The sequence below is a fragment of the Pseudochaenichthys georgianus genome, chromosome 9 (genome assembly GCF_902827115.2).
Source record: "Pseudochaenichthys georgianus chromosome 9, fPseGeo1.2, whole genome shotgun sequence".
NCBI lineage: Eukaryota > Metazoa > Chordata > Actinopteri > Perciformes > Channichthyidae > Pseudochaenichthys > Pseudochaenichthys georgianus.
This window is the reverse complement of record NC_047511.1, coordinates 46,406,335-46,432,769: the sequence shown is the minus strand read 5'-3', so window position 1 is coordinate 46,432,769 and position 26,435 is coordinate 46,406,335. Positions and strand designations below refer to the sequence as shown.

Sequence of the window (26,435 nt, the reverse complement as noted above, 5' to 3'; positions counted from 1 at the left end):
GAACCGATCCGATGAAATCCCCAAAAGAATGAAATATTATGAAATGAGATGCAGTGGGTTTCTTACCTTACGAGCTAGCTGCGGTGATCTATGGATATAATGAGAATTATACGGGGACAGAGAAGACATGTTATTGACTAGCGCAGGACTAAGAGTGGGATAATGCATGGATGGACACGTCCTGGCTCACACGAGCCGGAGACCCTTCCGGTCAAACATGAAATAAAATGCGTGGATGTCGTATCCTGGCTCACGCGAGCCGGAGACCCTTCCGGTCAGAAGATGGTTGACATGGAACGTGACCTGAAATGAAACATGTGACACACGACATGACCTGCAAGAGTAAACGTGCCTGTGATCTTTATATTGAATGATACACTTAGATTTCAGATAGAAACATGACAATGATATGTGAGCTGATATGCTAATGACACCACCACCAGTTACATGCATATTTACCATGGTTAAGCTTGAGAGATCTTGGTTTGCCGCACAAGCCGATGTCCGGGCGAAGAGGGAGATGTAGGCAATGTAATGCACGTGAGCTGTTGGCTTGAGTACGGTGATGCATGGATATCATAACCCGGCTTATCGGCAAGCCATGTGAGCATGAAGGTGAGAATATGAATGAAGTGCGGGATGCACAGCATAAAATGACATACGCTTAGGTAAATGCTGAAACGTGACCCATGAACAGGTCTAGCTTAATTAGCAGTTTAGTTATGAGTCTGAAAAGAGAACGATGGAGGGACGCTAGTGTTAGATCTGACGAGTATGATAATGAATGTGTAAGCGATACTGGAAATCTGAGCGTGCCGCTATGGCGGATGATCTTGAGCAGGGAAGTGTCGCTACTGTAAGTGAGTGGGCTCGAGCCTGCGACTCGCTTACCCTGCGAGATTTCCCCCAAAACAAAGAATGTGCAGTGCACGTCCTTAAGGTTTTTTTTTTTTTTTATATCCATGAGTGATATGATAGTAGTGCTGCGCTGAATGTGGGCATGCACTTACTTTACATGATGTGGCGAGTCTAAACTGGGAAACAAGCAAGGGTTGGACAGGAATGAGCAGGGAGAGAGAAGGAAAATAGGATAGGGTGAGCTGCCGCCCCCTGTGATACTGACTATTGCATGGAGCAATACTTCTGACGCGCAGGCAGTCTGCAAGATTATTATAATTTCTTTTTTTGAAAAATATTTTTATTATATATATATATTATTTTCTTTTGTTTTCGTATGTGGGAGAAGTGAGGACCAACCTATACCTTACCTATATTTACCCTGAACCTTGGAACTAAAGATAGCAATAACATGTCGGAAATTCTCGTGAATTTGTTGCAAACTGCCTTCTTGCCGGCCTGCACTTGACGCCTTGTTGTTACGTAGAGGTGAGGCGCATGAGAAGCAGGAGATGAGGTGAAGCTTCGCATGCGAGGATGTAGGGCCCGTTCAGCGTGAAGGCTGGAAGCATTGAGCGGCACTGATGCCGGTGGTGTCCTTTCGAGAGACCGGCTGAAGGCCAATTCATGCAATTGTTTGCATGAAGTGCCAGGATGCAGGGTGTTGATCGAGCCATTACCCGGGGGCGGCTCCTTCCTGTATTGGTGAGCGTTAGAGCGAGCCGAGGAGGTTTCATGGGGCCCGGCTTCCTTTTTTCCTCCCGCGTCCGGATCTGCGAGGTTGCCAGCTGGAGCCGCTGGCTCGAGCTGGGGAACGCCGCTTGTAGCTTGATCCGCGAGCTTGCAGAGCTGGTGAAGAGATAGGCATGGAGCTGGAGTAATGCCCATTGCCCTGCTGCTGCAGTTGGGAAAGGAGGAGATCTGCTTGAGGAAGTCGATGCGATCGAAAGCAGCGTGTCGGGCCCGGATCAAAATCCTGCTGGAAGCTAGTCGTAGTCTGAATACTCTGAATCGTACATCTTGAGAATTTAAGAGGTTAGTTTGACAATTTCCGTCTGTGTGTTGCGCCGATTCACCTGGAATGAGAGCTGTCAGAGGGGAGAGCAGATTTAAAAGGTTTAGCGGAGCGCTATGATAGGCTTGTGAGAATAGAGCGAAGTGATTAGTTAAGCTGGGGAGTGACGCCCCCGATCACTTATTGAGAGGAGAGAGAGTAGTAACATGGAAATAGTGAATGAATGAGTAAAGAAGGTCTTCCTGGTTGAACTTGCGCTGAGCTTCATGAGAGGAACATAAATGTTTTAGGAAATGAAAAATATGAAGTTAACAAATAAAACACAGCTCAGTCATGGATGGTAGGTTTTCCTACAAAGTTAACTCAGCTACCATTGATTTTCATATCAAATGAGCGTGTCAATAAAAATAAGTTATCATGGCTTATACTTGCATATCTAAACAGAATCATGAAAGCATGTTGGTAGAGTCAGGCACATGAGTCCGTTTCAGTGTGTGCGTCGGGCTGCAGTGGAATAGTCCATTTAGCTTAGGAACCTTCCTAACCGAGTGAAATGACCCGGAAGTCCCTCAGTGGCAGCCATGATAAGTGCCGTTCGAATTCTCTAGAATGATAGGAAAGGAGGTTTCAAACTTCCTTTATAACCTCCTTTAGCTTAGGAACCACTGGACCTCCCTCACCGAAAGGAGAGGAGAAAATGCTGCCCCACAATGCCTTGCAGCCGCAGCATTTGCCGTCACACAACAGTCGGCCGTTCACGGAAACAAACGATTATGACGGAGAAGTTATATCATGAACGTTAAGGTGCTTATTAAGCATTTTAAAACATATGTGGTAACTTGCCAAAGTGCTTTGTTTTGAACGTTCATCAGTACTATAATCAAAAAGAGAAATATGAACATTAGTTTTTACTGAAATTATCAAATAAAGTCAACATTGTACAGTCTTTACTGAGCTGTGTGGGGTTTGTATAGAACACTGTAGTTTCCATAGTTTTACCACAGCAGCAGACGCACACAATGAAGTCCGCTGGCGCATCATAAACACGTCTGATAGTGAAAGTGCAGTCGGATTCTCTAAAGTACCGCAGTCTCTTCTCCTAAATCCTTTTGAATTCTCCTATCCACTATCCCTTAACCCCGTGACGTTTCACTCAGAGGTCAAGGAATAGACGATAGGGTTAGAACTTAGGAGCTGATTTTTGGACTATTCGTCTGCAGCCCCGGTGTCTGAACGCTCACTCACTGCTAGCTATGTAGCTAACTATTAGGTTACTTAGCTTGCATTGTTATGGATCTTTATGAAACAAAACTAATCCCATAATTTTCACCTCTTTTAATACTTTATGCCTCATTCTGAAAGAAAGAAGTGAAATGTGCCAACGTGACGGCCGTCTTGGTGTGTGGTGCGAAACAGAGAGGTAGTTCATTGAGCGGTTTCACACAAAGTGTTACTTCACAGTTTTACGACACATTTTTATTTTTTTTACTTGCAAAATTATCTTTTAAATTGACAAACATCATATGTGTAATTCGTGGCACAATTCAAATGGGATCGAAAGATAATCTTTCTCTCCCCATTTACTTCAATACATACTTTTCCCGAAATAAGGTCCCATGGAGCTCAACCGGAAAGGGAGGGACTTCCTGTATTCCGTTTAGGGCTGCACTATATTGTTAAAATCTGACATTGCAATATTTTTTTCCCCTGCGATATGAAAAAATACAGGAATTGAAGAAAAGACCGTTTTTTTTTGTCTGCAAACTATCCTTTCTTGAACTTTAATGCTATACAATTGGTATTTTTTTAACGATATTTAACCGGATGAAGGATTTTAGTCACGGACTTCTGGATCTTAAGTTATCAGAGCAACAAGCTGAGCTAGCTCGGTTATCCTGCTGTGATCTGATCAAGAATGATTGGTGGTTTGCTGTGCATGCCGAACCGGCATGTCACTCACTCAAGTACCTCTGACATGAGAGCCGCACAAGTTTTCCTTTTGTAGCAAGCAGCAAAATAATTGTAATATGATGTGTACTTATCGCACGTCCTAAAAAATAAATAAAATAAAAAACGTCCTGCATGCGCATAATGGGATTATCCTCACGACACATCGTGCAGCCCTACTTCCCTTACAGTTACAGAAGCAAAAACAATCAGATAACAGGTACATTTATGTAAAACAGGGCTCATTAACAGGACAGCAATGATACAAAACATTTAGAAATAAAGAACAATACATCCTACAAGTCATCCTATATCTCTATATGGAAACTTGGAGCCCTCAATCCAAAAATAAAATGGTTCATCAACAGTCAGTTGTTAACGTATACATCAGAAAATCAGTATGACAAAAACATTAAACATATTGTCCACTTATGTTGATAAAGATGGAGTTCACTTAAAGAGCAACTTGCAGGTTAGAGACACCAATGAATAAATGTGTAGGAAAATGATGTATACACTAGATTTTACAAAAAATATACATAAATATACACTACAGTCGTTAGTCGATGGCGTCGTTTTTGTAAGACATTTTTACTTCCACATAAAAAAAGCCTCCCCATGTGACCTCCCGCGTGTGACGTCACATGGGGAGAGCGGCCGGTCTAACGTAGTAATAAACATGGATCACAATGCTAGTTTTTACACAGAAGAGGTTGAAAATAAATATTCAAATGCATATGACGGACCACAACCATATAATTATGAGCCTACTAGGCGGCCAAGAGACCAGGAGCAGCCAAGGATTAGAAGGAATAACGGCCATCGGAGAGAAATGGAGCTGTGGTGTGAGGAGAACCAGTGGAGAACAGAGCAGCTGTCTTGGTGAGTGACCGGCGTTAGCTACAGTTAATGTTAGCTAATGTCGGTCACATCGCAACATTGTAAAGTTAGCTATCATATATCAGGCTATAACTAAAGTAGTATTGATAATATAGTAACGTTACTGGCAGGACTGTTGATACTGATCCATAACAGAAACTAATGCGCAAGTATCAGCCGTATCTCGCATTTGTTACGGTATCTGAGAGGACACGAACGCAGGACACGGCAGAGTGTTCAAAAAGGGTTTATTAGTGGACGAGGTGCGGGGAGTAGAATCCGGCTGGAATGGCGAGGACGTGGTGGCTGGTGACAGCAACACGGCGGTCGGAGAATGATACTGGAGCACAAGAAGAAAACATGTTAGATGCTAAAACATCCAGGTATGAGAAAATAGCTATAATGCTAAGTAGCCTTGAAGTTAGACCACTGTGGTTTTTCAACGATCTGGCGGAGAAAGGTTGTGGAGCCTCCGTTTGTAAATGGCTTGATGAAAAGCAGGTGTGTAGTCGCAGAGGGTGCACAACTGATTGCAGCAGGTGAGTGGAGGTTGAGCCGGGAGCGACAGCCACCATGCCCACACAAACAACACAGACACAAACACACACAAAGCAGACGGCTGGAGGAGTACAGCCACCATAGCGTTACCTAATGCAACTCCACACTACGTCTTACGGTGCTGTGTACCGGAGGGGAGAGAGAGAAGAGTGAAGGGGTGGAGAGAGATGTAATACGGTTTCCTGATAAACGTTTTGTTTGATAGGCTTCAGCTGTGGAGAGTATGTGCTGCAGGGAGGTGGATGCACCTCGCACAACGCACCCAGGAACGAAAGCTAGCTCCGGTCCTTTTCCTGTTAGGGAAACTGTGGACTCGATGTCCAGACAGGTAATCATGGTGAGCTGGAGTTTGTGCAGGTTGCACAAACTCCAGCTCACCATGATTACAAATGGTGAAATCAGAGGTCAAGTTAACCGAATATTTTCCGTCTATGACGGATTTTTTTTAACAATAACAGACAAATCTGAAAGCAGTCCGTCATTTTGACAGATTAGAACAAACTCGGAACAGCGCCAAAGTTTCCCCGCAGCGAGGCTCCGGTGTTATGCCGTGTTATGCATGCCCTCCAAAAAGGAAATCATACTGTTTCCAAACCTAACTGTGCCGTACAAATCATTGAAATGTCTGAGTTTTGGCTTTACGCTGTGCACGCTCCCGCGAGGTGCAGCAGCCATGCATAACACGGCGCATGTGAACTGTCCCCCCCCCCCCCCCGTTGACAGTTCACGAGCATGCTTTCCCCCCCCCCCCCCGCCAGAGTTGTGTAAAGGCCGATGGGTAATTCTGGATTTTGACAAAAGTTTTACAATCTTGTCCGTCAAAATGACGGGCAGCGAAAAAGTCTAGCGCAACCTCTGGGTGAAATGCAATGTCAAATTACCGAAAAAATACCAGCTCACTAAATCACAACCGTTCAAACCAACTACAAAATACTACCGCGGATTGGGCAGAGAATGAGTCCGAGAAAGTTGCTCCCCCATGTGACGTAATATGACGCGTTTGACATATGACGTTAAAAAAAAAGCAGTTTTTAGTAGCAGAGCTCAAAAAGGTTCCTTTCCCTCTGAATTCCAGCCCTTATGTCTTGTAAAACATATCAAATCCTGCATTCACTTTTTTTTTTAATTGCAATTTTCAGGCAAGGTTAAGCATAAATCTAGTAAAAAAAAAGGTGGGATAGGTAATGTTGGAGAAACCAGCTCGCTTTTTGTCAAAGCACTTAAGATATTCATTGCTATCGGGATGTTAAGAGCATTCCATGGAATATAACAAAAAGAGTATCTCGAGCCGGTTTCTCAAACTTACCTACCCCACCTTTAAGTATTTTATGAATGTTGTGCGACAATGTTAATCCAGTCAGACCGATTTTTCTCATGTGTGAACTGTCTTAAGACTTATTCATTGTCCTCTCCATCAGCTTCTGTTTCCATGTGTTCAGCTGAGCTGCTGATTGGAGGCTCTGCCTCTCTGTTATCCTCAGTTTGAATGTCATTAAGCTGTGAGGACTGATGACCAACACACTTGTGTCTTTTGAAATAACCATGCCATTTAAATCTTTTGTCACAAACATTGCAGCTGTATATTTCCTCTCCTGTGTGGACTCTCATGTGTGTCTTTAAACCTCTACTCTGTGAAAAAGCTTTCTTACAGACTGAGCATCTGTATGGTTTATCTCCTGTGTGGATTCTCATGTGTTTTTTTAAACTTTGACTCAAAGTAAAAGATTTGGTACAAACTAAGCAGCTAAAGGGTTTCTCTCCTGTGTGGATTCTCATGTGTTTTTTTAAACTTTGACTCACTGCAAAATATTTGGTACAAAATGAGCAGCTAAAGGGTTTCTCTCCTGTGTGGATTTTCGCGTGTTCCTTTAAAGTTCCACTCTGTGAAAAAGATTTCTTACAGACTGAGCATCTGTATGGTTTCTCTCCTGTGTGGATTCTCATGTGTTTTTTTAAACTTTGACTAAATGCAAAAGATTTGGTACAAAATGAGCAGCTAAAGGGTTTATCTCCTGTGTGTATTTTTGTGTGTTCCTTTAAACTTCCACTCTGTGAAAAAGATTTCTTACAGACTGAGCATCTGTATGGTTTCTCTCCTGTGTGGATTCTCATGTGTTTTTTTAAAGTTTGACTCAATGCAAAATATTTGGTACAAACTGAGCAGCTAAAGGGTTTCTCTCCTGTGTGGATTTTCATGTGTCGATTTATATCTCTTCTATATGTAAAAGATTTCGTACACACGGAGCAGCCAAATTGTTTCTTTACAGCACTACAGCTTGAATCACTGACAGATTCTTGTCTATTTTTCAGTGATTTTGAGGCTGAAGCAGGTTCTCTGGTCTCCTTCCAATCAGCACTGTGTTCAGTGTTAGGTTCAGAAGAGTCTCCATTGTGAGGTTCAGAAGAGTCTCCAGTGTCGTCCTCAGTCTTTGGTTGTAAACTGCTCTCTGGATCTGAGTTCCTGGCTGGTTCTGGTCCTCGACAGTCATCTCCATCAGCTTCTGTTTCCATGTGTTCAGTTTGTCTTTGATGAGGCGGTGAGGACTGACGTTTCTCTTCATCATCTTCACTCTTCACAGGGTCAGGAGTGAAAGTGGACTTGGTGATATCAGCCTTCTCTCCCTCCTGAAGCTGCTCTCCCTCCTGACTGATCCTGAGTTCCTCCTGTTCCTGCTTAATGTATGGGGGGGACTCTGGATCCTCCTGGTCCAGACGGGTGCTCCACTCCTGCTGGTCAGGGAGAAGCTCTTCTTTAACCAACACCAGCAGCTGGACGTCTGCAGGAAACAGGAAGCACACAGTCAGAAAAAACTGCTAAGTGTTAGCATTTCAAAATCTGATCACCATTCAAATGTGAGATATTTTGCAGACCTAATTAAAGCCTTTGTTTTTATACTTTTATTCATTTATCTTTCTTAGTCCCACCTATTGTGTATTTGTGTTGTCTAAATTCATCTTCTGTAGCCCAGCCAGCCCCTTTCCACTTCCAGTTCAGCACTAGCTGCAATGTAAACAAGGAATTGTATTTGGCATCGTTCACAGATACACTACGCCTATAGAATGAAAATACTCTGTTACGAATGAAAATCTTGCATTCAAACCTTATTTAAGTAAAAGTTTGCAAGTATTAACAGAAAAATGTACAGCACCTTCTTATGTAAAAGTATTGATACAATAATATTTTCGCGGGGGCAAAACGCAACATCTTGCGAGAAACAGCGTCTGAGGGCTTCTTAACAATTAAAGGTCCCATGTCATGCTTTTCCGGTTATTACCCGTCCCCTTGTGTGTTATGTAGCTTTTTATGCATGTGAACGGTCTGCAGTTACAAACCCTCAAGTACACCCTGTAGCGAGTACAACTCTAACGCAGAAAAGGCCTGTCTATGCTGCCCCAGAACGCCTCGTTGGAGATTTATCTTTTCCTTCCTGATACTAAGTGACGTAACGACGACCCAAATGGACCCATTGGTCCAAATGGACTAATCCGCGGAGCTGTTACGTTAAGTCCGCGGATTGGTCCAAATTGACCAATCCGCAGACTTCCTCACGCACTCAATCTCTTCTCAGCTGCAGCTCCGCAGACTTCTCAGCCTGAGACGGCGGGACACGGTGAGGCTGTGAGTCTGTATGTGAGCAGCAGCGAGCCTCGCAACGTCTTGCAAGACGGCACCCTGACCCCACGCAGCATTCTCATCTGTTTGTCATTACTGCCGTCATTTTCTGGTTGCTAACCAATGCCATTGTAACACATAATCACTGATGTTCCGCTGTAACGGTGGTGGACTCATCAGAACAGAGTGGGTGAGCTGACCAATCAGAGCACAGTGGGCTCACAGGGAGGTGGGCGGGCAGGAGCTCCAACAAGCCGTGTAGGACAGAGTGAATACACATACTATACAGAGATGATGTATGAGATACCAATGTGAGTTTGGAAAATTGCACAATGTAAATCTATTTTAGTAGACCTCAACAATGGAATTATGATCAGTAGAAATGGCCATGACATGGGACCTTTAACAAACTATGAATGTGTCACACCCACTTAACGGGAAGAAACTCAGCTATCAGACAATATTAATAATTTCTAGCTAAACGAAACACAAAAAAGGTACAAAGGCTCTGAATTAGCCCTGAGCGAAAAAATGCTATTGCGCTTAGCAAAGAACTCACGGTAAAATACCCTTATTACTTATCGGATCTGAACAAACAAGATATCAGCAAGCAAGCTGAGATTCCACAGATTCTAGAAATATAAGTATCATCACTGAGCGATCAAAACTCGTGCCAGGGTAAGCAAACCCAGACATCACACCACGTAGCTTTACGGAGCAAACACAGGAAATATGTCTTACCTTTTGCTGTTTCTGATCAAAAGTTGTGTTCAATGGCATTACATGATAAAAACGCTGCTGAAGGTTAATCCAATGTGTCTGTGTTACTCTGAAATGATTACTAATAATCCATCACTATATTTTTGTCCATAATGGAGTTTTCACATTAGCTGCTACGAGAGTGTATGAAAGCTTCCGGTTTTGGGCATTCTGGCTATGCATCACTCATTCACCAATGAGTAATGTTTAGATGGATTTTAGGAACTTCCCCTCGATTTCGTTGGCTCTAAAAGGCCCGGACACACCAAGCTGACACCAAAGAACTGACACAGACGGACCCGACTGTTGCGTCGCGTCGCCTCTCTGCATCTTGGCCATGTATCGCACTGGAACACACCGCAAAGACTTCAGCCGACGGCCTAGAGGCATGTACGAACTGCGCATTCGTGAGTGGCAATAACTCTCCTTACCAGCAGGCGGCGGTAGTGTGTATTCGTCATTCAAAAGAGGCAACAACCGTAAGACAGACTGCGTGATAACCGAGAGAAGAAGAACAGACTGCGTGATATAAACAAACAGCAAATAGCGTGTGCGTTCCATTTTCACTCTACAACGAGAAGCTCATGGGGCTTTCCCGAACCTCTGTCGAGTGCTGGAGTTAAATGAAATCTCAGATTTGCCTTCTTAATAGTTTGTTTGGGTCCCTCACTCCGTTTCGATTCTCATGCACTGATTCGCTAGCTGAACAGCCCATCAGAGTGATTTATTTTACCGACAGCCTTTGGCCGAAGCAAAGTGTTATAGCCAGTATTTTCATTTTATAAGAAAGGCCACTTAATTGTGACGTCTGTAGTCAACGCACTATAAAGGACTAGAATTCCCACGGCACCTGCGCTAAAGCCACAGTGATGGGCAAGCTGTTTGAGAGACGCCTTCGAGGAACAGTTTTTAACCCTACACGTACACATCTTACAAGTACCCTTTAAGTTATGAAGTTATATAAGGATTTTTAAGAAAGAAAGAATACCCAAGTATTTATTTTATTTTTTACTTATTTATTTGAATATTGTAAAGGCTTAATTTCTTTGCTGCATGTGCAAAAGTTTGTTCTTTTACTTTGAGCAAACACATCGAAACATCATCTAAACCAGGGGTCGGCAACCTCTTTGATATGAAGTGCCATTTAAAAAACTTTTTTTTATCAGCGTGCCAACGATCGGGAATTATCAACGGGGGGGGGGGGTTGAGGAGCTTGATGCTCGTCAACTATCAGAAGGAGGGCGGGGGAGCCACGCTGCGGGGAAGCAGTGTGTGGACCTGTCAGCGCAACTTACATGATGCCGAATTTAACAAACACATTTAAATAATTGGCTTGAACAGCATAATAAGAAGGACGATCGTCCGTTCTGTGATTCTCCAGAACACACATGTTATGATAGGGTCATGCAGAGTGAGATGAGATCACTGTCCCTTTAAGAGAGAGAGAGAGGGGTGTGGCTTGTGCATGTGTGTTTGTGGATAGTAGACAGTGAGAGAACCTATGGAGAGAACGTGTGTATGTTTCTGGAAGTGAAACGAGGAAGCAGAAAAACAGAGGTCTGTGATCTATTTTGTGAAACAGAAGAACAGCTAAATAAATGCAACGGCCTCCCAAGAAGAGCTCGCCTCTCTCCAGTCATTTAAGCTAAAGTGGATTATTGAACCTGAAGCTTGTTGCTTCTGCCCTCGTCGACTACGGTCTGGGAGCCGACAGGAAAGTTCAACACACAGGTGGCCAGTCCGCCCCTTTGTAGCATATTATTTCAATGAGAGATGCGCAGATCGCCACTGGGCTTTCAACTAAATACACAGCCACGCAAAAACGTATGGGTAAGCCTACTGCAATTAGTTAAGTGCTTTCCTCCGTGGTGAAACGATCAGCACTGCACCACGGAGGAAAGCGGCAGAAAGTCACCTGGAGTTAAAGAGAGCGGGGCTGCCTTGCGTGCATGGCTTCCTTCTGCAGGTAACAGGGAGACGCGCTCTGGCGGCGGTCTCGTTCAGGATCCGAAAATACAATTTAAATATTTTTGCACACTTATTCCTAGTTTGCCACTGGCTACGGTGCCGCGTGCCAGGGATTGCCGACCCCTGATCTAAACCATCGGAGGCCAAGCAACTCTTCAAACTGTGAGTAATTTAAAGGAAAGAAACGAGTTAGAACTGTCTGTTTAAGGTGTCTTGTGGCTTGATGGAAAGACAAGGAAGGAAGCCACGACATTGTTAAAAACTCTGGTGATGGACAAATCCGTGTGGAATGAAATGGTTGCCACCATATTATAGAATTAATTAAATACTCTTGGAAATGAATGAATATTTTATAAAAGTGTGGAACGTAACTCAAGGAGCGTATCTTGAAAAGTGCTTTAATAAGTTTGTCTATCTGACTTAATGCCGCGGATCCAAGCCGCACAATAACAAAGCGCAACATTAACATAAGAACAGCTATTTACACGTGGATGATAAACGACAATAAAGCATAAAAATGGCTGAAAAGGAAAATGTGAAAACGAATGAAACTCCTATGGACCCAAACGTGAAGTATCTGTGGAAAATGCTGACGTCAGACCAAAAAGAACAATAAGACCAACAGAAAAGGCTTTAGAAGCTAAGCTGGTGCAGGTAATGATTGATTGTGGGAATATCATTGAGATGCAAAGTTGTCGTGGGGTTTTTAAAATACTTTCCAAAGAGTTTTCAAACTCACATCATTCAATGCAAGAAATGCTGTCAGAGCAAGAACAAGAAAGTGATCATGTTGACTGGTACCTGCCAACAATTGCAATGAGTTTCAAGATGTGATGAAGAAATGGTTAGCTAGAGCTGCCTCCTTTGAGAATGTGCCTCCTTCTGACCATGGCTCATATATTGCATATAGTCCACATAAAGCAATATCAGTGGGCATGATGAGCAAAAAAGGTAAAAGCTATAAAATCTATAATAAATCTTCAACATCTTCATCAGTAAGAAGAAAGGCAGAGGCAGAGAGAGCTGCACTCATACAGATGTAGCACTCCAGATCAGACTCAAATGGGTGTGTCCCAGTCAAAAGCCCAGCGGATGCCAGTGGCTGGGGTGTTGCTAAATTGCTAGAGGGCGTTGCCCAATTTCCCCATTTGTTCAATTACAGGATTTAACCATGAGATGGCGCTTCATTCACAAAATACACAATGGGTGTTGTAGAAACATCAATATTTTAGATCAAATAAAGTATATAGTTTGCTTTATGCAGTATATTTCTTGTAATATTGTACAGTAGATTGAAGTAAATCAACTTATACATTAAGATAAGATAAGATGGACCTTTATTAATCCCGTGAGGAAATTCAGTAGTTCAAACAGCAACAGGGTGAGAGTGAAAAACAGGACAGCACAGATTCACACAGATTAATAAAATCAAAAATAAGATGAGCGATACAAATAATAATAATGAGAAACTATGAAATAAGAAATGAATAAAACTCAAATATAATTATCATATCATATATTATAATGTATTGTATTATTAAGTAATATCATACATTAACCCCATTATAGCAGATGCCACATTGAATGGATGAACACATGTATGCATCAATAATTACAACAGAGTATTTCTAAATACAAGTTGTAAAAATACTTATATGTATTTAATATTAACTCTTTTGAGTCGACCGTCACGCCGGCGTGATCAGATCACATGACCTGTTCAAGCCGGTGCCGCATAAAAACAACAGTCCGGACAACATTGCCGTGTGTTTCTGTCGAAAGTACTGGCTTGAAACTATATCCCAGTCTTTGTTTCATGCAAAAAGACCCAGTAAACACGGAGATACGATGATATAAAGTTAATACATTTCAAAAGTATGAAATATGGAAGCACATATTTGAATATCTTCGCCGTATTTGATCATTTTACGAAACGGAAAATACTGGAAACTGTAGATCCTGCTCAACAGGATGTATATGTGTATTTCTGTCGAAAGTACTGGCTTGAAACTATATGCCAGTCTTTGTTTCATGCAAAAATACCCAATAAACACGGACATACGATGATATAATCTTAATACAGATATATTTCAGAAGTATGAATAATGGAAGCACATATTTTAATATCTTCGCCGTATTTTATCATTTTACGAAACGGAAAATACTGGAAACTGTAGATTCTGCTCAACAGGATGTATTTACCAGGGAGGGGGTGAGGTAATCAGGTAAACGGAGTGATACGAAACGAGACGAAAATAGACGAAGAGGGACGGTGGGAACCGAAGAGAGACGGCGGGAAATGGAGAGAGACGAAGATATACGAAGACAGGCGGCGGGAGACGAAGAGAGACGAAGAGAGATGGCGGGAGACTGCGATTGAAGTAAAGTGACAGACAAACATTGAGAATTTAGATATAGTTAGATAGATTTAGAGTTTTGAAGATTCAACTATGATGAAGAGAACTCTGAACGTGAGTCAAGCGTTAAGCTTGTTTTTTGACCTGGAGGAGGAGGAATCTGTGATGTTGCCCTCTGTGTCGTAGTTGACAGAAACCGCTTTGAAGCTTGGCACAGATAAAGACAGAACAAACTGATTTTTGCACATAATGTGTATATATATATATATATATTTGTATTATATTTATAATAACACTTTTGCCTTATCAGAATGAAATCCCATGCTACCTCAATCAAACCTTAACATTACAATACAATACAACACAACTTTATTTATAAAGCACTTTAAACCTCCAGACCAAAGTGCTGTACAGGCAAATAGATAAAACACAGCTCAGCTCACACACCATAAAACAAGTACAAGTAAAAACAAAAAACAATTTAAAAATGCAAAAAAGCAACACTCTAAAAGATGTTGAAACGCCAAATGTTAAAACGCTAAGGAGAAGAGGTGGGTTTTAAGAAGCGATTTAAAAGCAGGCAGTGTGGAGGCCTGTCTGATCTCCAGGGGCAGAGCATTCCACAGTTTGGGAGCCGCTACAGAGAACCAACGGTCCCCTCTGAGCTTTGACCTGGTTTTAGGAACATTCAGGAGCAGTTGGTCCGCTGACCTGAGAGGGCGGTTCGGCGTGTAGTGCTGTAGCAGCTCAGCAAGGTATGGTGGGGTCATGCCATTTAGGGATTTAAAAGTAAATAAAATAATTTTAAAATGGATCCTAAAATAAATTGGCAGCCAGTGGAGAGAAGCTAAAACAGGGGAAATGTGGTCAAACTTCCGTGTGCCAGTTAAGAGCCTATCACTATTATCATAGTGACATCCCATGTATATATTTCCAGCTTTTAAATGGTTTCGTTGTGTATGTTTGTGTTACCTATATGAAAAATAATATCATTTTCAAAATCAGTTTTTTTTGTGATTTTGGGTCCAAAATGTTCATATAGTAGAAGATCACTGCTCTAAACAAAGTCAAAAATCCTACATCCATACGAAATAAATATAATTAATTATGATGAATACGTTAAGTCTTGTTCATTGTTTTTCACTTTTCATATTATCATATCTCAATGCACACATTCATATATTGTCACTCACACATTCATGCATTTTGTTCTCATATTCATATAATGTAATGCTCATATTTATACATTTTGCTCTCATGCGAAATCTACTAAAACAAAGTATGTCATGGTGGTCAGCTGTTAAACACAAAAGTGTATCTTAAGGGCTGTAAATATAATAAGCCTGTTGTCAATTTTAGACACAGGCTTATTATATTTACAGCCCTTAATAACATTCATTTTCTAGACTCAATGTGTGTCTTGGCCATTTTCTTTGTTCCAAGCAAACGAGTGCTTTTTGTTTTGAAATCACTTCCGCGAGTTTCGCGGCCCCCCCCCCCTCGCTCCACTGACCATTAGACCATTTAGTAAGGTAAAAAGCAAAAGGGCAAAAACGCCTCTCAGACGCTCTTCCGTTTACTTTTTTAATAAAGAAAAACAAATGGTCCATAGATACACGGACTCATATAGCCTATATGTATACTGTAAGGAGAATGTATGTGTGTGAGAGGACCAGTATGAATTACGGCATAGAAATATGCAAAGAAAACCTACAGAGTGTGGGGGGGGGGGCTGTGGAATGTGACCCTTCCTCCACACATTCCGATGGCCAATTCGTTTTAAACACAGGACAGCATAGGCAACATGGGGGGTGGGGGCTTGTGAGCGGTCTGGTCAATGTTTGTAAACACAATCCCCAGGATGTGTCCTAATCAAACCAAAAGAGAAAATGCAGATATCATTCTCTCTCTCGACTCGCTGGTATCTCGAGCTGAGTGCTCATTGGTGTTCATACTGCTCAGGCTGGGCTGCTGTGTATATCTAGTGTATTCATACTGTACCCCACCCTGTTTATTCATCATTCAACCATTTACACCTTCCTTTTTTCCCGTCAAGAGGTTGAAAAAGATTGAGTCCTATGTTTCCAATTGGTTCCCAAATCTGAACATTGACCAGTGGCATAAGATCAGGAGCCGGGTAAATGAGAGAGAGCCCCCGAAAAACAGATCCCAAAATAGCGTCCTGGTTTCCGCAGCAGATAGGCCTACAATATACGGTGTCTGTTATGTCAGTTATTTTAAATAAAACGTTGAAAACTGAACTTGAAAATTGTTTCCTCTTTTTATTTTATTTATCATTTTCGGGACGGGGAGACGTGGAGAGACATGTGTGATTAAAAATTAATTTGCAGAAATTTAAAGTAATCTAACTAAGTTCTATTCATATTCTTGACGGGAAGAGCCGTGTAAATGGGTGGCCATATGCATTTGAAAAGCAATATAAATCACACAGTTATTATACAATAGGCTATAAAAGCACCATCGATAACCATTACCTTTATCCAATTCAAACTTTGGACGGGAAAAAAGGAAGGTGTACATGGTTGGGCTGTACTGTAGGCCTACTGTATACATACAAAGGCCATTCAAGCTAGAGTTCTTTTGGAAATGTTCACATCAGGCCAGAGTCCTGCATCGGGTGACCCGCAAAAAAGGTGATTCGCGGGTGGTATTTTTTCAAACGCTTTTTTCCGGGTTCAGTTCTGGGTAAAACAAAGATGATGCGGGTCGGGTCGCGGGTATTGCATAATAAATATATTAAAATAATAATAATTTAGTTTAATGTTTAAATCCTCAGACTTCTCCCCCGCGGGACTGTGCATAATCATAACCTCTGCATCGCATCAATCTGCTGCTGTGCGCGCCACATTCGAAATGGCTGAAGTGAAGCTCTCTAGTGGAGAATACAGCATTTTCAATAACACTTCCTCAAGAGCGAAATCCAACGTCTGGGAGGCTTTTGGTGTCATCCTAGATGGAGAAAATAACCAACATCCCACGCTTTTTGAGACAAATATGCAACTGCATGTGTTAATAATTGCACGTTTTCACTACTCATATATATAGGCTAGGCTATGCGGGTTCGGGTCGGGTTACGGATCTTGTGCCGACGGGTCGGGTCGCGGAACTAATTGGCAATATGTGCGGGTTGCGGGGCGGGTTCGGGTCTTGAAAATCAGACCCGTGCAGGACTCTGCATCAGGCACCTTCAAGTTAAACAATACTACAGTAAACAATCAACACAGTAGGCCTAAATTATGCGGATTAAACCACATTTATTTCGTTAAAAATAAACGAAATATGATTTTGTTTGAATGATTAAATGTCATCAGGCACCTTCAAGTTAAACAATCAGGTGCACACTTTAATGTGCCGCCGCCTCCGGACTCGGCTTGACTCGGTTTAAAGAATGCACAAATGTGTTTAATCGTTTATGTCAGATATGTACTAAGTATAAATATATTTGTTCCTGCTCAAGATTAGATTCAACTTTATTGTTATTGCACATATTGCAGGTAGGCCTACTGAGACAACGAAATGCAGTTTAGCTTCTAACCAGGTGCAACAAGCAGCGAAAAGTAATGTGCACAATACTACAGTACACAATTAACACAGTAAATTATGTGGATTAAACCACATTTATCTCGTTAAAAAGAAACGAAATATGATTTAGTTTGAATGATTAAATGTAGGGTGAATGTGGGAAATTTTTGCATTTCAGACTTCGGGAATATATTGCGATATGAAGCCGATACAATAAATCAAAATCCAGTAGGCCTACCATTCTGAAATCCCCAGTAATATTAGACACTAATAATACAGTAAACTATTAACACTGTACATATTATTGTTTGCCCGTGGGATTAGGATGATCGGTAGTGAGAGCCGCTGCATTTTCCTCCGGTCGGATGTGATATAAAAACAAAGCGATTATTTTTGTTGTTGTAAACTCACGTAGATTAAATTTAGTGCATTCATTTCAACTCGCGAACATATGATAGAAGGCCTACATTAAATGATTGTGAGGATGATGATTGAAAATCGTTTGTTTGAGTCTGGATGCATTTCCTGATCTAAAAACATAGCGATGGTTTTGTACTTACGCCAACGTGAATTAAACATTATTTTGTTAAATAAAAACATGGTGATGTTTAGTAAATGATTACATGTCTCTTATTTAGCATAGAATATGATCCTAGCTTCTGAGGATGATGACTCTGATCCTGACCCTCTTGTGGGAGAGGAGCAGTGTGACATTGATGATTTCCAGGATGAAGAGAACCGAGGAAAACCTGTAGAGGAGGATAATAAAAAGAGTTTCATAGACTCCAATTCAATGAACTCAAGTCATGCAGCCCCTAGTGGTCATGTCCAAGTATTACAACCAAGGCCCACAACAAGGACAGCAGCATCAGCACAGCAGCATCACTCCATCCAGGTCAGACAAAGCTCTCGGACAGAAAGCAATTACTTTATTCAAGTAATGCAGCGACAAAGCTAAATCCCTGAAATGCTAATGAAGGAGCAATGCTTAACATTACTCCCATCCAGAGAAATACCCATCTTTAAAGGAGATCCATTACAGTACCTTTCATTCATCAAAATGTTCGAAAAATACAATAGAAGATAAAACTGACAATTACAAAGACAGGCTGTTCTTTCTAGAGCAGTATACAGAAGGCCAAGCTAAAGACTTGGTCACAAGTTGCCAATACATGGATTCTAAAAAGGGCTTTTTGGAAGCAAAAGACTGCTCCAAGAGAACTATGGACATCAACTCCTAATCGCAGCAGCTTGTTTGGACAAAATGTTGAACTGGAATGCCATCAAGAGTGAAGATAGAAAAGCACTGCATTATTATGCTATCTTTCTTCGTGGATGTTGCAACACAATGGATGAGTTTTTGGATTAAATGAATAGCACATCAAACATGAGAAATGTGATCATGAAACTCCCATTTAAATGTAGGGAACAGTGGAGAACAACTGCATATATGCTTACTATGAACACAATAAGACAAGAGCAAAGTTTCCAATATTGGTCGACTTCATTGAAAAGCATGCACGCATTGTATCAGACCCCATGTTTGGAGACATACAGGATGTCATGACAAAAAGGGATATTAAAGTGTACAAATCACCCAGCAATAAGCCTGCTCATGGTTATAAGGGAAGTAGTTTTGTTACTGTGACAAGCCCAGGAGTCAGTGAGGAGCAAAAACCTTTCCAAAACATCAAATCAGACCATAAAGGCATTACTGTTCAGAGGCGATGTGTATGTTGTGCAGGAGAACACACCTCTGAAACATGTAAGATGAACAAAAGATGTCACAATGATTGACTGCTTAACCGGTTAAGCCCCAAGGTCCCCGCCGGCAGGTACTTTAGTTTTTTTTTTTCACGACACTGTGTCTCAGGGGATCTTAATATTTAATAACTATTAATGTGTTATTCCAGATTAACGGGAATAATCTCAGCTAATTGACGATACATACCATTTTTACCAAAACAAAACACAAGTCTCATTAGAAGCATCTAAATGACCCGAGCGAAAAAATGCTAACCTATTACTGCACCGATAATCACTCCTAGCTCCCTTATTACTTATCCTAGATGCACATCCAAAACATACACTGAACAAAAATATAAACGCAACACTTTTGTTTTTGCTCCCATTTTTCATGAGATGAACTCAAAGATCTAAAACATTTTCTATATACACAAAATAACCATTTCTCTCAAATATTGTTCACAAATCTGAAACAATCTGTGATAGTGAGCACTTCTCCTTTGCCGAGATAATCCATCCCACCTCACAGGTGTGGCATATCAAGATGCTGATTAGACAGCATGATTATTGCACAGGTGTGCCTTAGGCTGGCCACCATAAAAGGCATATGTACTACAGCGTCTCCAGCGCTTTCGAGAGGCAATGGCCGGCCGTGGCCCAACCTCTCATTCCCCTGATAGGTGGAGAATTGACCACTAAGCGGAGCACTCCTTTTGTGACGTAGAAAGACTTCAAATATGCATCAGTCTGTATCAGATCCGTTACAGCCCCTTTTTTAGAGATTTGTGTATAGAGGAAAAGAGAGAGGGTTGTGTTTTCTGACACTTGGTGAGTTCCCTGACACACCAGGGACACATATTCATGTATAAAAGATGTACAAGAGTGCCTTTTGCATGATAGGTCACCTTTAAGTTGCACGTGCATTGGTGTGATTACGGAGCCAGAAAGCGATGCACGTTTACTCGCGTGCGTGGTGCGGCGTGTGTTTGTTTTTAAAAAATGGTGAAGCAAATTAAGATGTTTGACTGTGGGGTAAAAGGTTAGGCCAACACCTCAACTTCTCAAACGAATGTTCAAAGTGATTGAACTGATAAAGCGCAAGGTGAACCCGAACGAAAGCAAAGAGGAAATGTGTAAAGTCTTAGGAGGCGAAATATGTACATTCTGCTCCGTTGTCCATTCACTTCCGGTAAAAGTTCCTTCAAAATAAGAGTCCCGATACTACCAAAATAAAAGTGCTAAAGAAACTTTACCATAGGAAAATATTGGCATAAAAATATAATCACTTCTATAAAAAGGTAACACATTTTAAATATAGTTACACATATTAAAGGTAATTTACAGCATTCATAATTAATATCTAATTCTTAACTGTGAATGCTTTTCATTTATTTAACATTAGAAATGTATTAGTCTGGCCAATGACAGACTTCAATCCTGAAGGGCCAATGGATCTATGGTGGGGGTCAGCACTAGTGTTGCACGGTGTACCGATACTTGAAAGGTACCGCGATACCCTGCCGTTAAAAACGTTACGATTCCTCCGTTTCATTAGTATCGGTACTTTAAGAATGACGGGGAAACGTACTCCGGTGAGAAAGCGCTGTTTTAATAAGAGCTGTGTGTGTTCAGCACTCTGCTTCCACTCCCTGCACTGCAGCCATGCCTGCAGTCCCTCCCCTCTCTCATGCACGCGCTAGCTGCCAGAACATGTGAGAAAACTAGAAGCATGGCTGCAAGTGGGAGTGCAACTGCTGCTGTGCCTCGGCTTGTTGAAAAAGAGACACCAGAAGCTAAATTTGGAAGTATTTTAGCTATATCTCTGATAGTGAGGTCAAGCCTACGGACACCACGAGGCCTGTCTGTCAGACATGTTTTAGATCCCTGCAAACCAAGGGAGCCAACACATCAAACTTGTCTAAGCGCCTCGCCGACCGGCATCCAGAGCTGTTTAAAGAATTTAAAGACAGGTTAGCGAATGTGATCGATAACATAATTACATCATGCTCAGCCCATGCCCTCACATCTAAGTCAAACAAGTGTAATTTATTTTGTGACAAACGAACGTTTTCGTAGTTTGACGAGGCAATTAATGGCAATGATAACTGTCTAATATGGCTATCTTTTTAGCTAACTTACCAATGTGGCTAATCTGCAATGTACATTTTGTCAATAATTATTTATATTACTGTAATATTACATGTTAATAAAATATAAAGTTAACTATCAAAGAAATCACATAAACTCAAGTATAAAGAAGAGACCATGTTTTTTTAAAAACACAATTTTATTGATCATGAAAATAAAATAAAAGTATCGAAAAAGAATCGGAATCGCAATTCTTGACTTGGTATCGGTATCGAAACCAAAATGTTAGTATCATGACAACACTAGTCAGCACAAAGGTCAAGAAACCCCACATTTGAAAGGGAGACAACGGATGACAAAACTAGCGACTTGCTCAATTCATTTGTGGATCTGTGAAGAACATGACAACAGCTGCACTACTGGTATTTTGTATACCAGCAATTGAGGGTGGACAAGTTTACTACCACTTAAGTTTCAAATAATTGCGTTAATTACTTATTGTAAAGCATTTGAACATTCTTGTATGTCACATGTTCATTATTAAGTTGATGTATAACCGTATAGTATCTTAATTGTTTAAAATATAAGGTGTCTAAAAATGGCAACCGTAATTTCAGTTTTGACAACCAAAAGCTGATGCCTGGTTGCCAGCCTGGCAACCACCTTTAAAAGTTAGCATTGAGCCCTGCAGAGAGATGGCAAATCAGCCTAACTGACCCCATTTTTTATTTGTTTTGCTAAACCTCTCTAAAAAAGGTCAAATGTCACTTGTTTTACATCAATCTTGATACAGGGTACTTATCATATGTTACAGTTTGGATTCCTAAAATGTACCCCTTTTAGAAATGAAGATATAGGCATTTGTTCTGGGAATGTCATTTTCGAGCCTGAGACCTGAAAAACAGGCTCAGGGCTTAACAGGTTAACAGCAAGGGGTGTTATGGCGCATTTCCATTGCAGGGCCTCGCTCGGCTTAGTAAGGTATAGTTAGGCCTTATTAGGCCTTGTTAGGACTGGCTCACTTTATGCTGCATTTCCATTACAGTTTAGTAACTGGGGCAGTAACTATAGTAACGCAGTGTAGGCGGAGCCGTGACGTCATCTTCAATGCGTAGTGGAAATGAGCCATTATAGTCTGTGTTTTTGTGTGTGGGGGGGGGGGGGGGGGTCTACTAGGGACTGTGCTGGTTGTATAGTCTGACCGCTGCAGGAAGGAAGGAAGGACCTGCAGTATATCTCTGTGAGACAGCGGGGGTGCAGCAGCAGCCTGTCGCTGAAGGAGCTGCACAGTGAGGACAGGGTGTCCTGGAGGGGCTGGCCTTCCCCAGTAGGCCACAGCATAGAAAATGGCTGATGCCACAACAGAGTCATAACATGTCTGAAAGAGTTCCCCCTGCACCCCGAAAGACCTAAGTCTCCTCAGCAGAAAGAGTCTGCTCTGTCCCTTCTTGTACAGAGCAGCAGAATGAATTAACTCGGAGGCTAACTTGTTTTCTATAACAAATAGGGATGGGTACCGAGCCCCGGTATTAAACGGGCCCCGGGACTGAATTATTAAAGACCGTGGTACCGTTAAGCTGCGACGTTATCGGTCTTTTTATCGGTATTGGAGACATTTAAAAAATATATGTCATATGTATTATGCTACACAAACATTATATTGCAGTTTTATTTTCACCAACTTATATATTTCCAATACGCAATAAGACTACAAAATGCGTCTATATGTATTTTCGATCTTTCCAATCCAGACGAGATCTCTCTCTCCCCTGTCCGTGTGTTAGGGGGCGGGGCAGTTTATACACACGCAGCTGCTACATGTATGCAACACATACACAAGGCAGAGATGGTGGAGAGAACTAAGCGCTTCAAGGTGTGGTTAAACTTTACCCGTCTTGAGGTGGACAATGATCGTTGCCAAAAGTGCAATAAGAGTTTAGCATTTAAGGACGGTAACACGAGCAATTTATCTAAACATCTTGTAAAAGTGCACCACATTCAGACGGAGAAATGCACCGTTTTCGACTGTCTTTCTGGTAGCTCTGTAGCCCCATCCACGAGTAACGTGTTCACGTCAGGTATGCCTTAATCTTCCTCCAGAAGAACCATTAGGCCTTTTGCAGCATACCTGTATACCGTCTGTGTTGCTTTGTAAAAAACTGTATTTTTGCAGTAAATACTTGTTTTTTTAGAGTTCTGTAAATTCACACCATTTACAATTTGTTTAGTTAATTACCTTTTTTTTCTCAAAGGAACCGATAAGAGTATCGTTAAAGGACCGGATCGATAAGCGGTATCGATAAAAGTAGTAGTACCGTTCAAACCTTAACGATACCCATCCATATTAACAAACTAAATAAAACGTTAATAACCTGGCAGTGGTAAATAGCTTTGGTTTTATATTTGATTACATTAATGTTTTTTGAGATTTACAAGAACTATTTTAAATGCTGCTCTGTAAAGGGAATAGGCCTACTACTGTTAAAAATAACCCTATTTGTTTAAAATAAAAGTAAGCAAAACACTACTTTTGAATTCATTATTGAATTGTGTGCATAACAATGCAATTAATCGCAGAAAATCATTTGATTAATCATGATTAAAATGTTTAATCGTTGCCCAGCAAAAATAAACAGTCAGAAGTGTTACCAGAGACTTTTAACGTGTTACCAAAGAGTTTAAAGCAGGGCTGTCCAAATGTTTTTCACCGAGGGCCACATACAGAAAAACATACGAAGGGGGGTCATAGAGGTGAGGTATATCGCCTCATCAGTTAAGTTATAAGTTAGCAACATGTAGGTAAATTAGGCTCGATACATGAATATGCTTTAAGAAAAAAACCACCTACATCACAGATCTCTATAGGCCCTGTCACACTGTCCCGAAATTGACACCCGATGGACACACGATAAAGGAAATGTTCAAATTCGGCTCTGATCGTAGCAACATCGGGCCATTCGTGAGGGCATCTAAGCCATCGTATGACCGCCGGTGGAGTTTCTCAGGCTCCGGCAGCAACTTCATGAGCGGCAACTTCGTTAGGCACTCGTGAGGGCATCTTGTCAAATCGTGTCATCTTCGTGTTATCATCGGTGCATTCACCCTCACTCTGATCGGGGCGAATGCCCGATGGCACCGATGATAACAAGATGCCCTCACGATGGCCTTACGAAGGGCAAAATTGACACACGAATTCAACACGAAAATGAACCTTCGCAAGGTCCTTCGGCAATTTTTTGGCATGCCAAAGATTTTGCCACCGCTCACGAAGTTGCTGCCGGAGCCTGAGAGACTCCACCGGCGGTCATACGATGGCTTAAGATGCCCTCACGAATGGCCCGATGTTGCTACGATCACAGCCGAATTTGAACATTTCCTTTATCGTGTGTCCATCGGGTTGTTTTATTGCACAACAAAATCATGTAAACATATTATGTAAATAACCCAATTTGTGTTACTGTGAAACTAAAAAGGATATAATATATTATTTTGAAGGAGAGTTGACAGGAAGTTGTTGTTGCTATGGAAACAACATTACGGAGAAAACGTAATATTTTCTACATATAAAGACGGAGAAAGTAAAGAACAAAGTCTGAAAATATCAGTACAGTATCATAGTACTGTAACATAATTGTTTGTTGTACTTTCATTGCAGTTGTATGTCTTAAATGTAATGTAAATGTTGCCTTCGTGTGTGGTTCGAATATGGAATTGTGAATTTCGCACGAAGATGGCCCCCATCTTCGTGCGAAATTCACAATTCCATATTCGTGTGTCCATCGGGTGTCAACTTCGGGACAGTGTGACAGGGCCTTATAGGGTTTCATTTATCTTGTTGGCAGCTCATCCCTTAACACAGAAGTCTCAGAGTGATTATAATAAGATTACATATGAAGGGTCTATTTCAAGCTTGTTATGTAAATAAGTTATTAGGCTTTTTTGTATCAACTAACATTTGTTAGAAAATGTTAACATGAATTGACTGCATTTATTTTAAAAGTGGGCTTATCAACACATGAATACTACTGTGTAATATATCTGTAGGCCTACATATATATTTAAGAAGTACAATATAAGAAAAGCAAAAGTTTCATTTGTGGGCAATATTTCATTATACTTTTTGAATTAGCTGAGGGCTAATTCAAAATGGCCATCGGGCCGCATTTGGCCCCCGGTCCGTATGCTGGACACCCCTGCTTTAAAGTGTTAATTCAGAGTAAAGGGAACAGACCTGCTCTGTGTATCCGAAGCTGAGGCTGTAAAACAGCGTCCAGTAGTTTTTGGAGTCTCTCGTTCTCCTCTTTGGAAAGAGACAGCTCCTCCTCGAGCTCTGCTATCGTTTGTTCAAACAGAGCAAATATCTCTTCAGCAGCAGCAGTGAGTCGCTGCTTCTTCAACGACAGTAGCATTTGGACTTTACTCATGTTTACTAGATCACCTGTTCCCGCAAACTCCGTTAACCACACCGTTTCTCTCTTCATCAAACCCTCAATCTGAGTAGTGTTGCTAACGTGTTTCCAGATAGCATGCTAAGCTAGCTCCTATAGCCCGAGGTAAACGCTCCAGAAAAAAGAGCACAGAGTCTATTCGGAGGTTTATCCAGACACACAGATGATGGATCAGTAGTGCTGGAGCTCACACACACTTTCTCAGGAACACAGAGAGAGAACCGTAGCTACGAGACTCCTCGATCCAGATTAGGAAGAGCTTATTCTTCTTCTCTCGGTTTTTGGAGGATTGCAAACAGCTTTTAGTTGCATACCGCCACCTACTGTACTGTACATGAGTGTGTGTTATCATGTTATTCCATCCATCTCTAATAAAACAAAATAACGAAAAATAAAATAAGAAACCATAAATAAAACAAAACAAAACAATCATCATTGATGCATTCATGTGTTTATCACATTTAAATGCTGGATTTATTTGTATCGTGTTGATCATTTCTATACACGGTGGTATTACTATTTTTATTTAAGTTAAAGTGCTGAATACTTTGTCCTTAAGTCGTCAAATGATACTTATATTTGTAAAAGTAACTGAAAAACTTAATATTCTGAAAAAT

The 26,435-nt window shown here is 41.3% G+C and overlaps 1 protein-coding gene across 1 annotated transcript; it reads right to left on the bottom strand.

Annotated features, from left to right (window-relative positions):
- Nucleotides 1-6,055: 6,055 nt before the first annotated feature.
- On the bottom strand, nt 6,056-26,080 carry LOC117452260 (zinc finger protein ZFP2-like). Its single transcript, XM_034090769.2, has 2 exons — nt 25,602-26,080; nt 6,056-8,073 (listed from the first exon to the last, which is right to left on the bottom strand). The coding sequence occupies exons 1-2, from the start codon at nt 25,849-25,851 to the stop codon at nt 6,692-6,694; spliced, it is 1,632 nt and encodes a 543-aa protein (XP_033946660.2). The 5' UTR covers nt 25,852-26,080; the 3' UTR covers nt 6,056-6,691.
- Nucleotides 26,081-26,435: the final 355 nt, after the last annotated feature.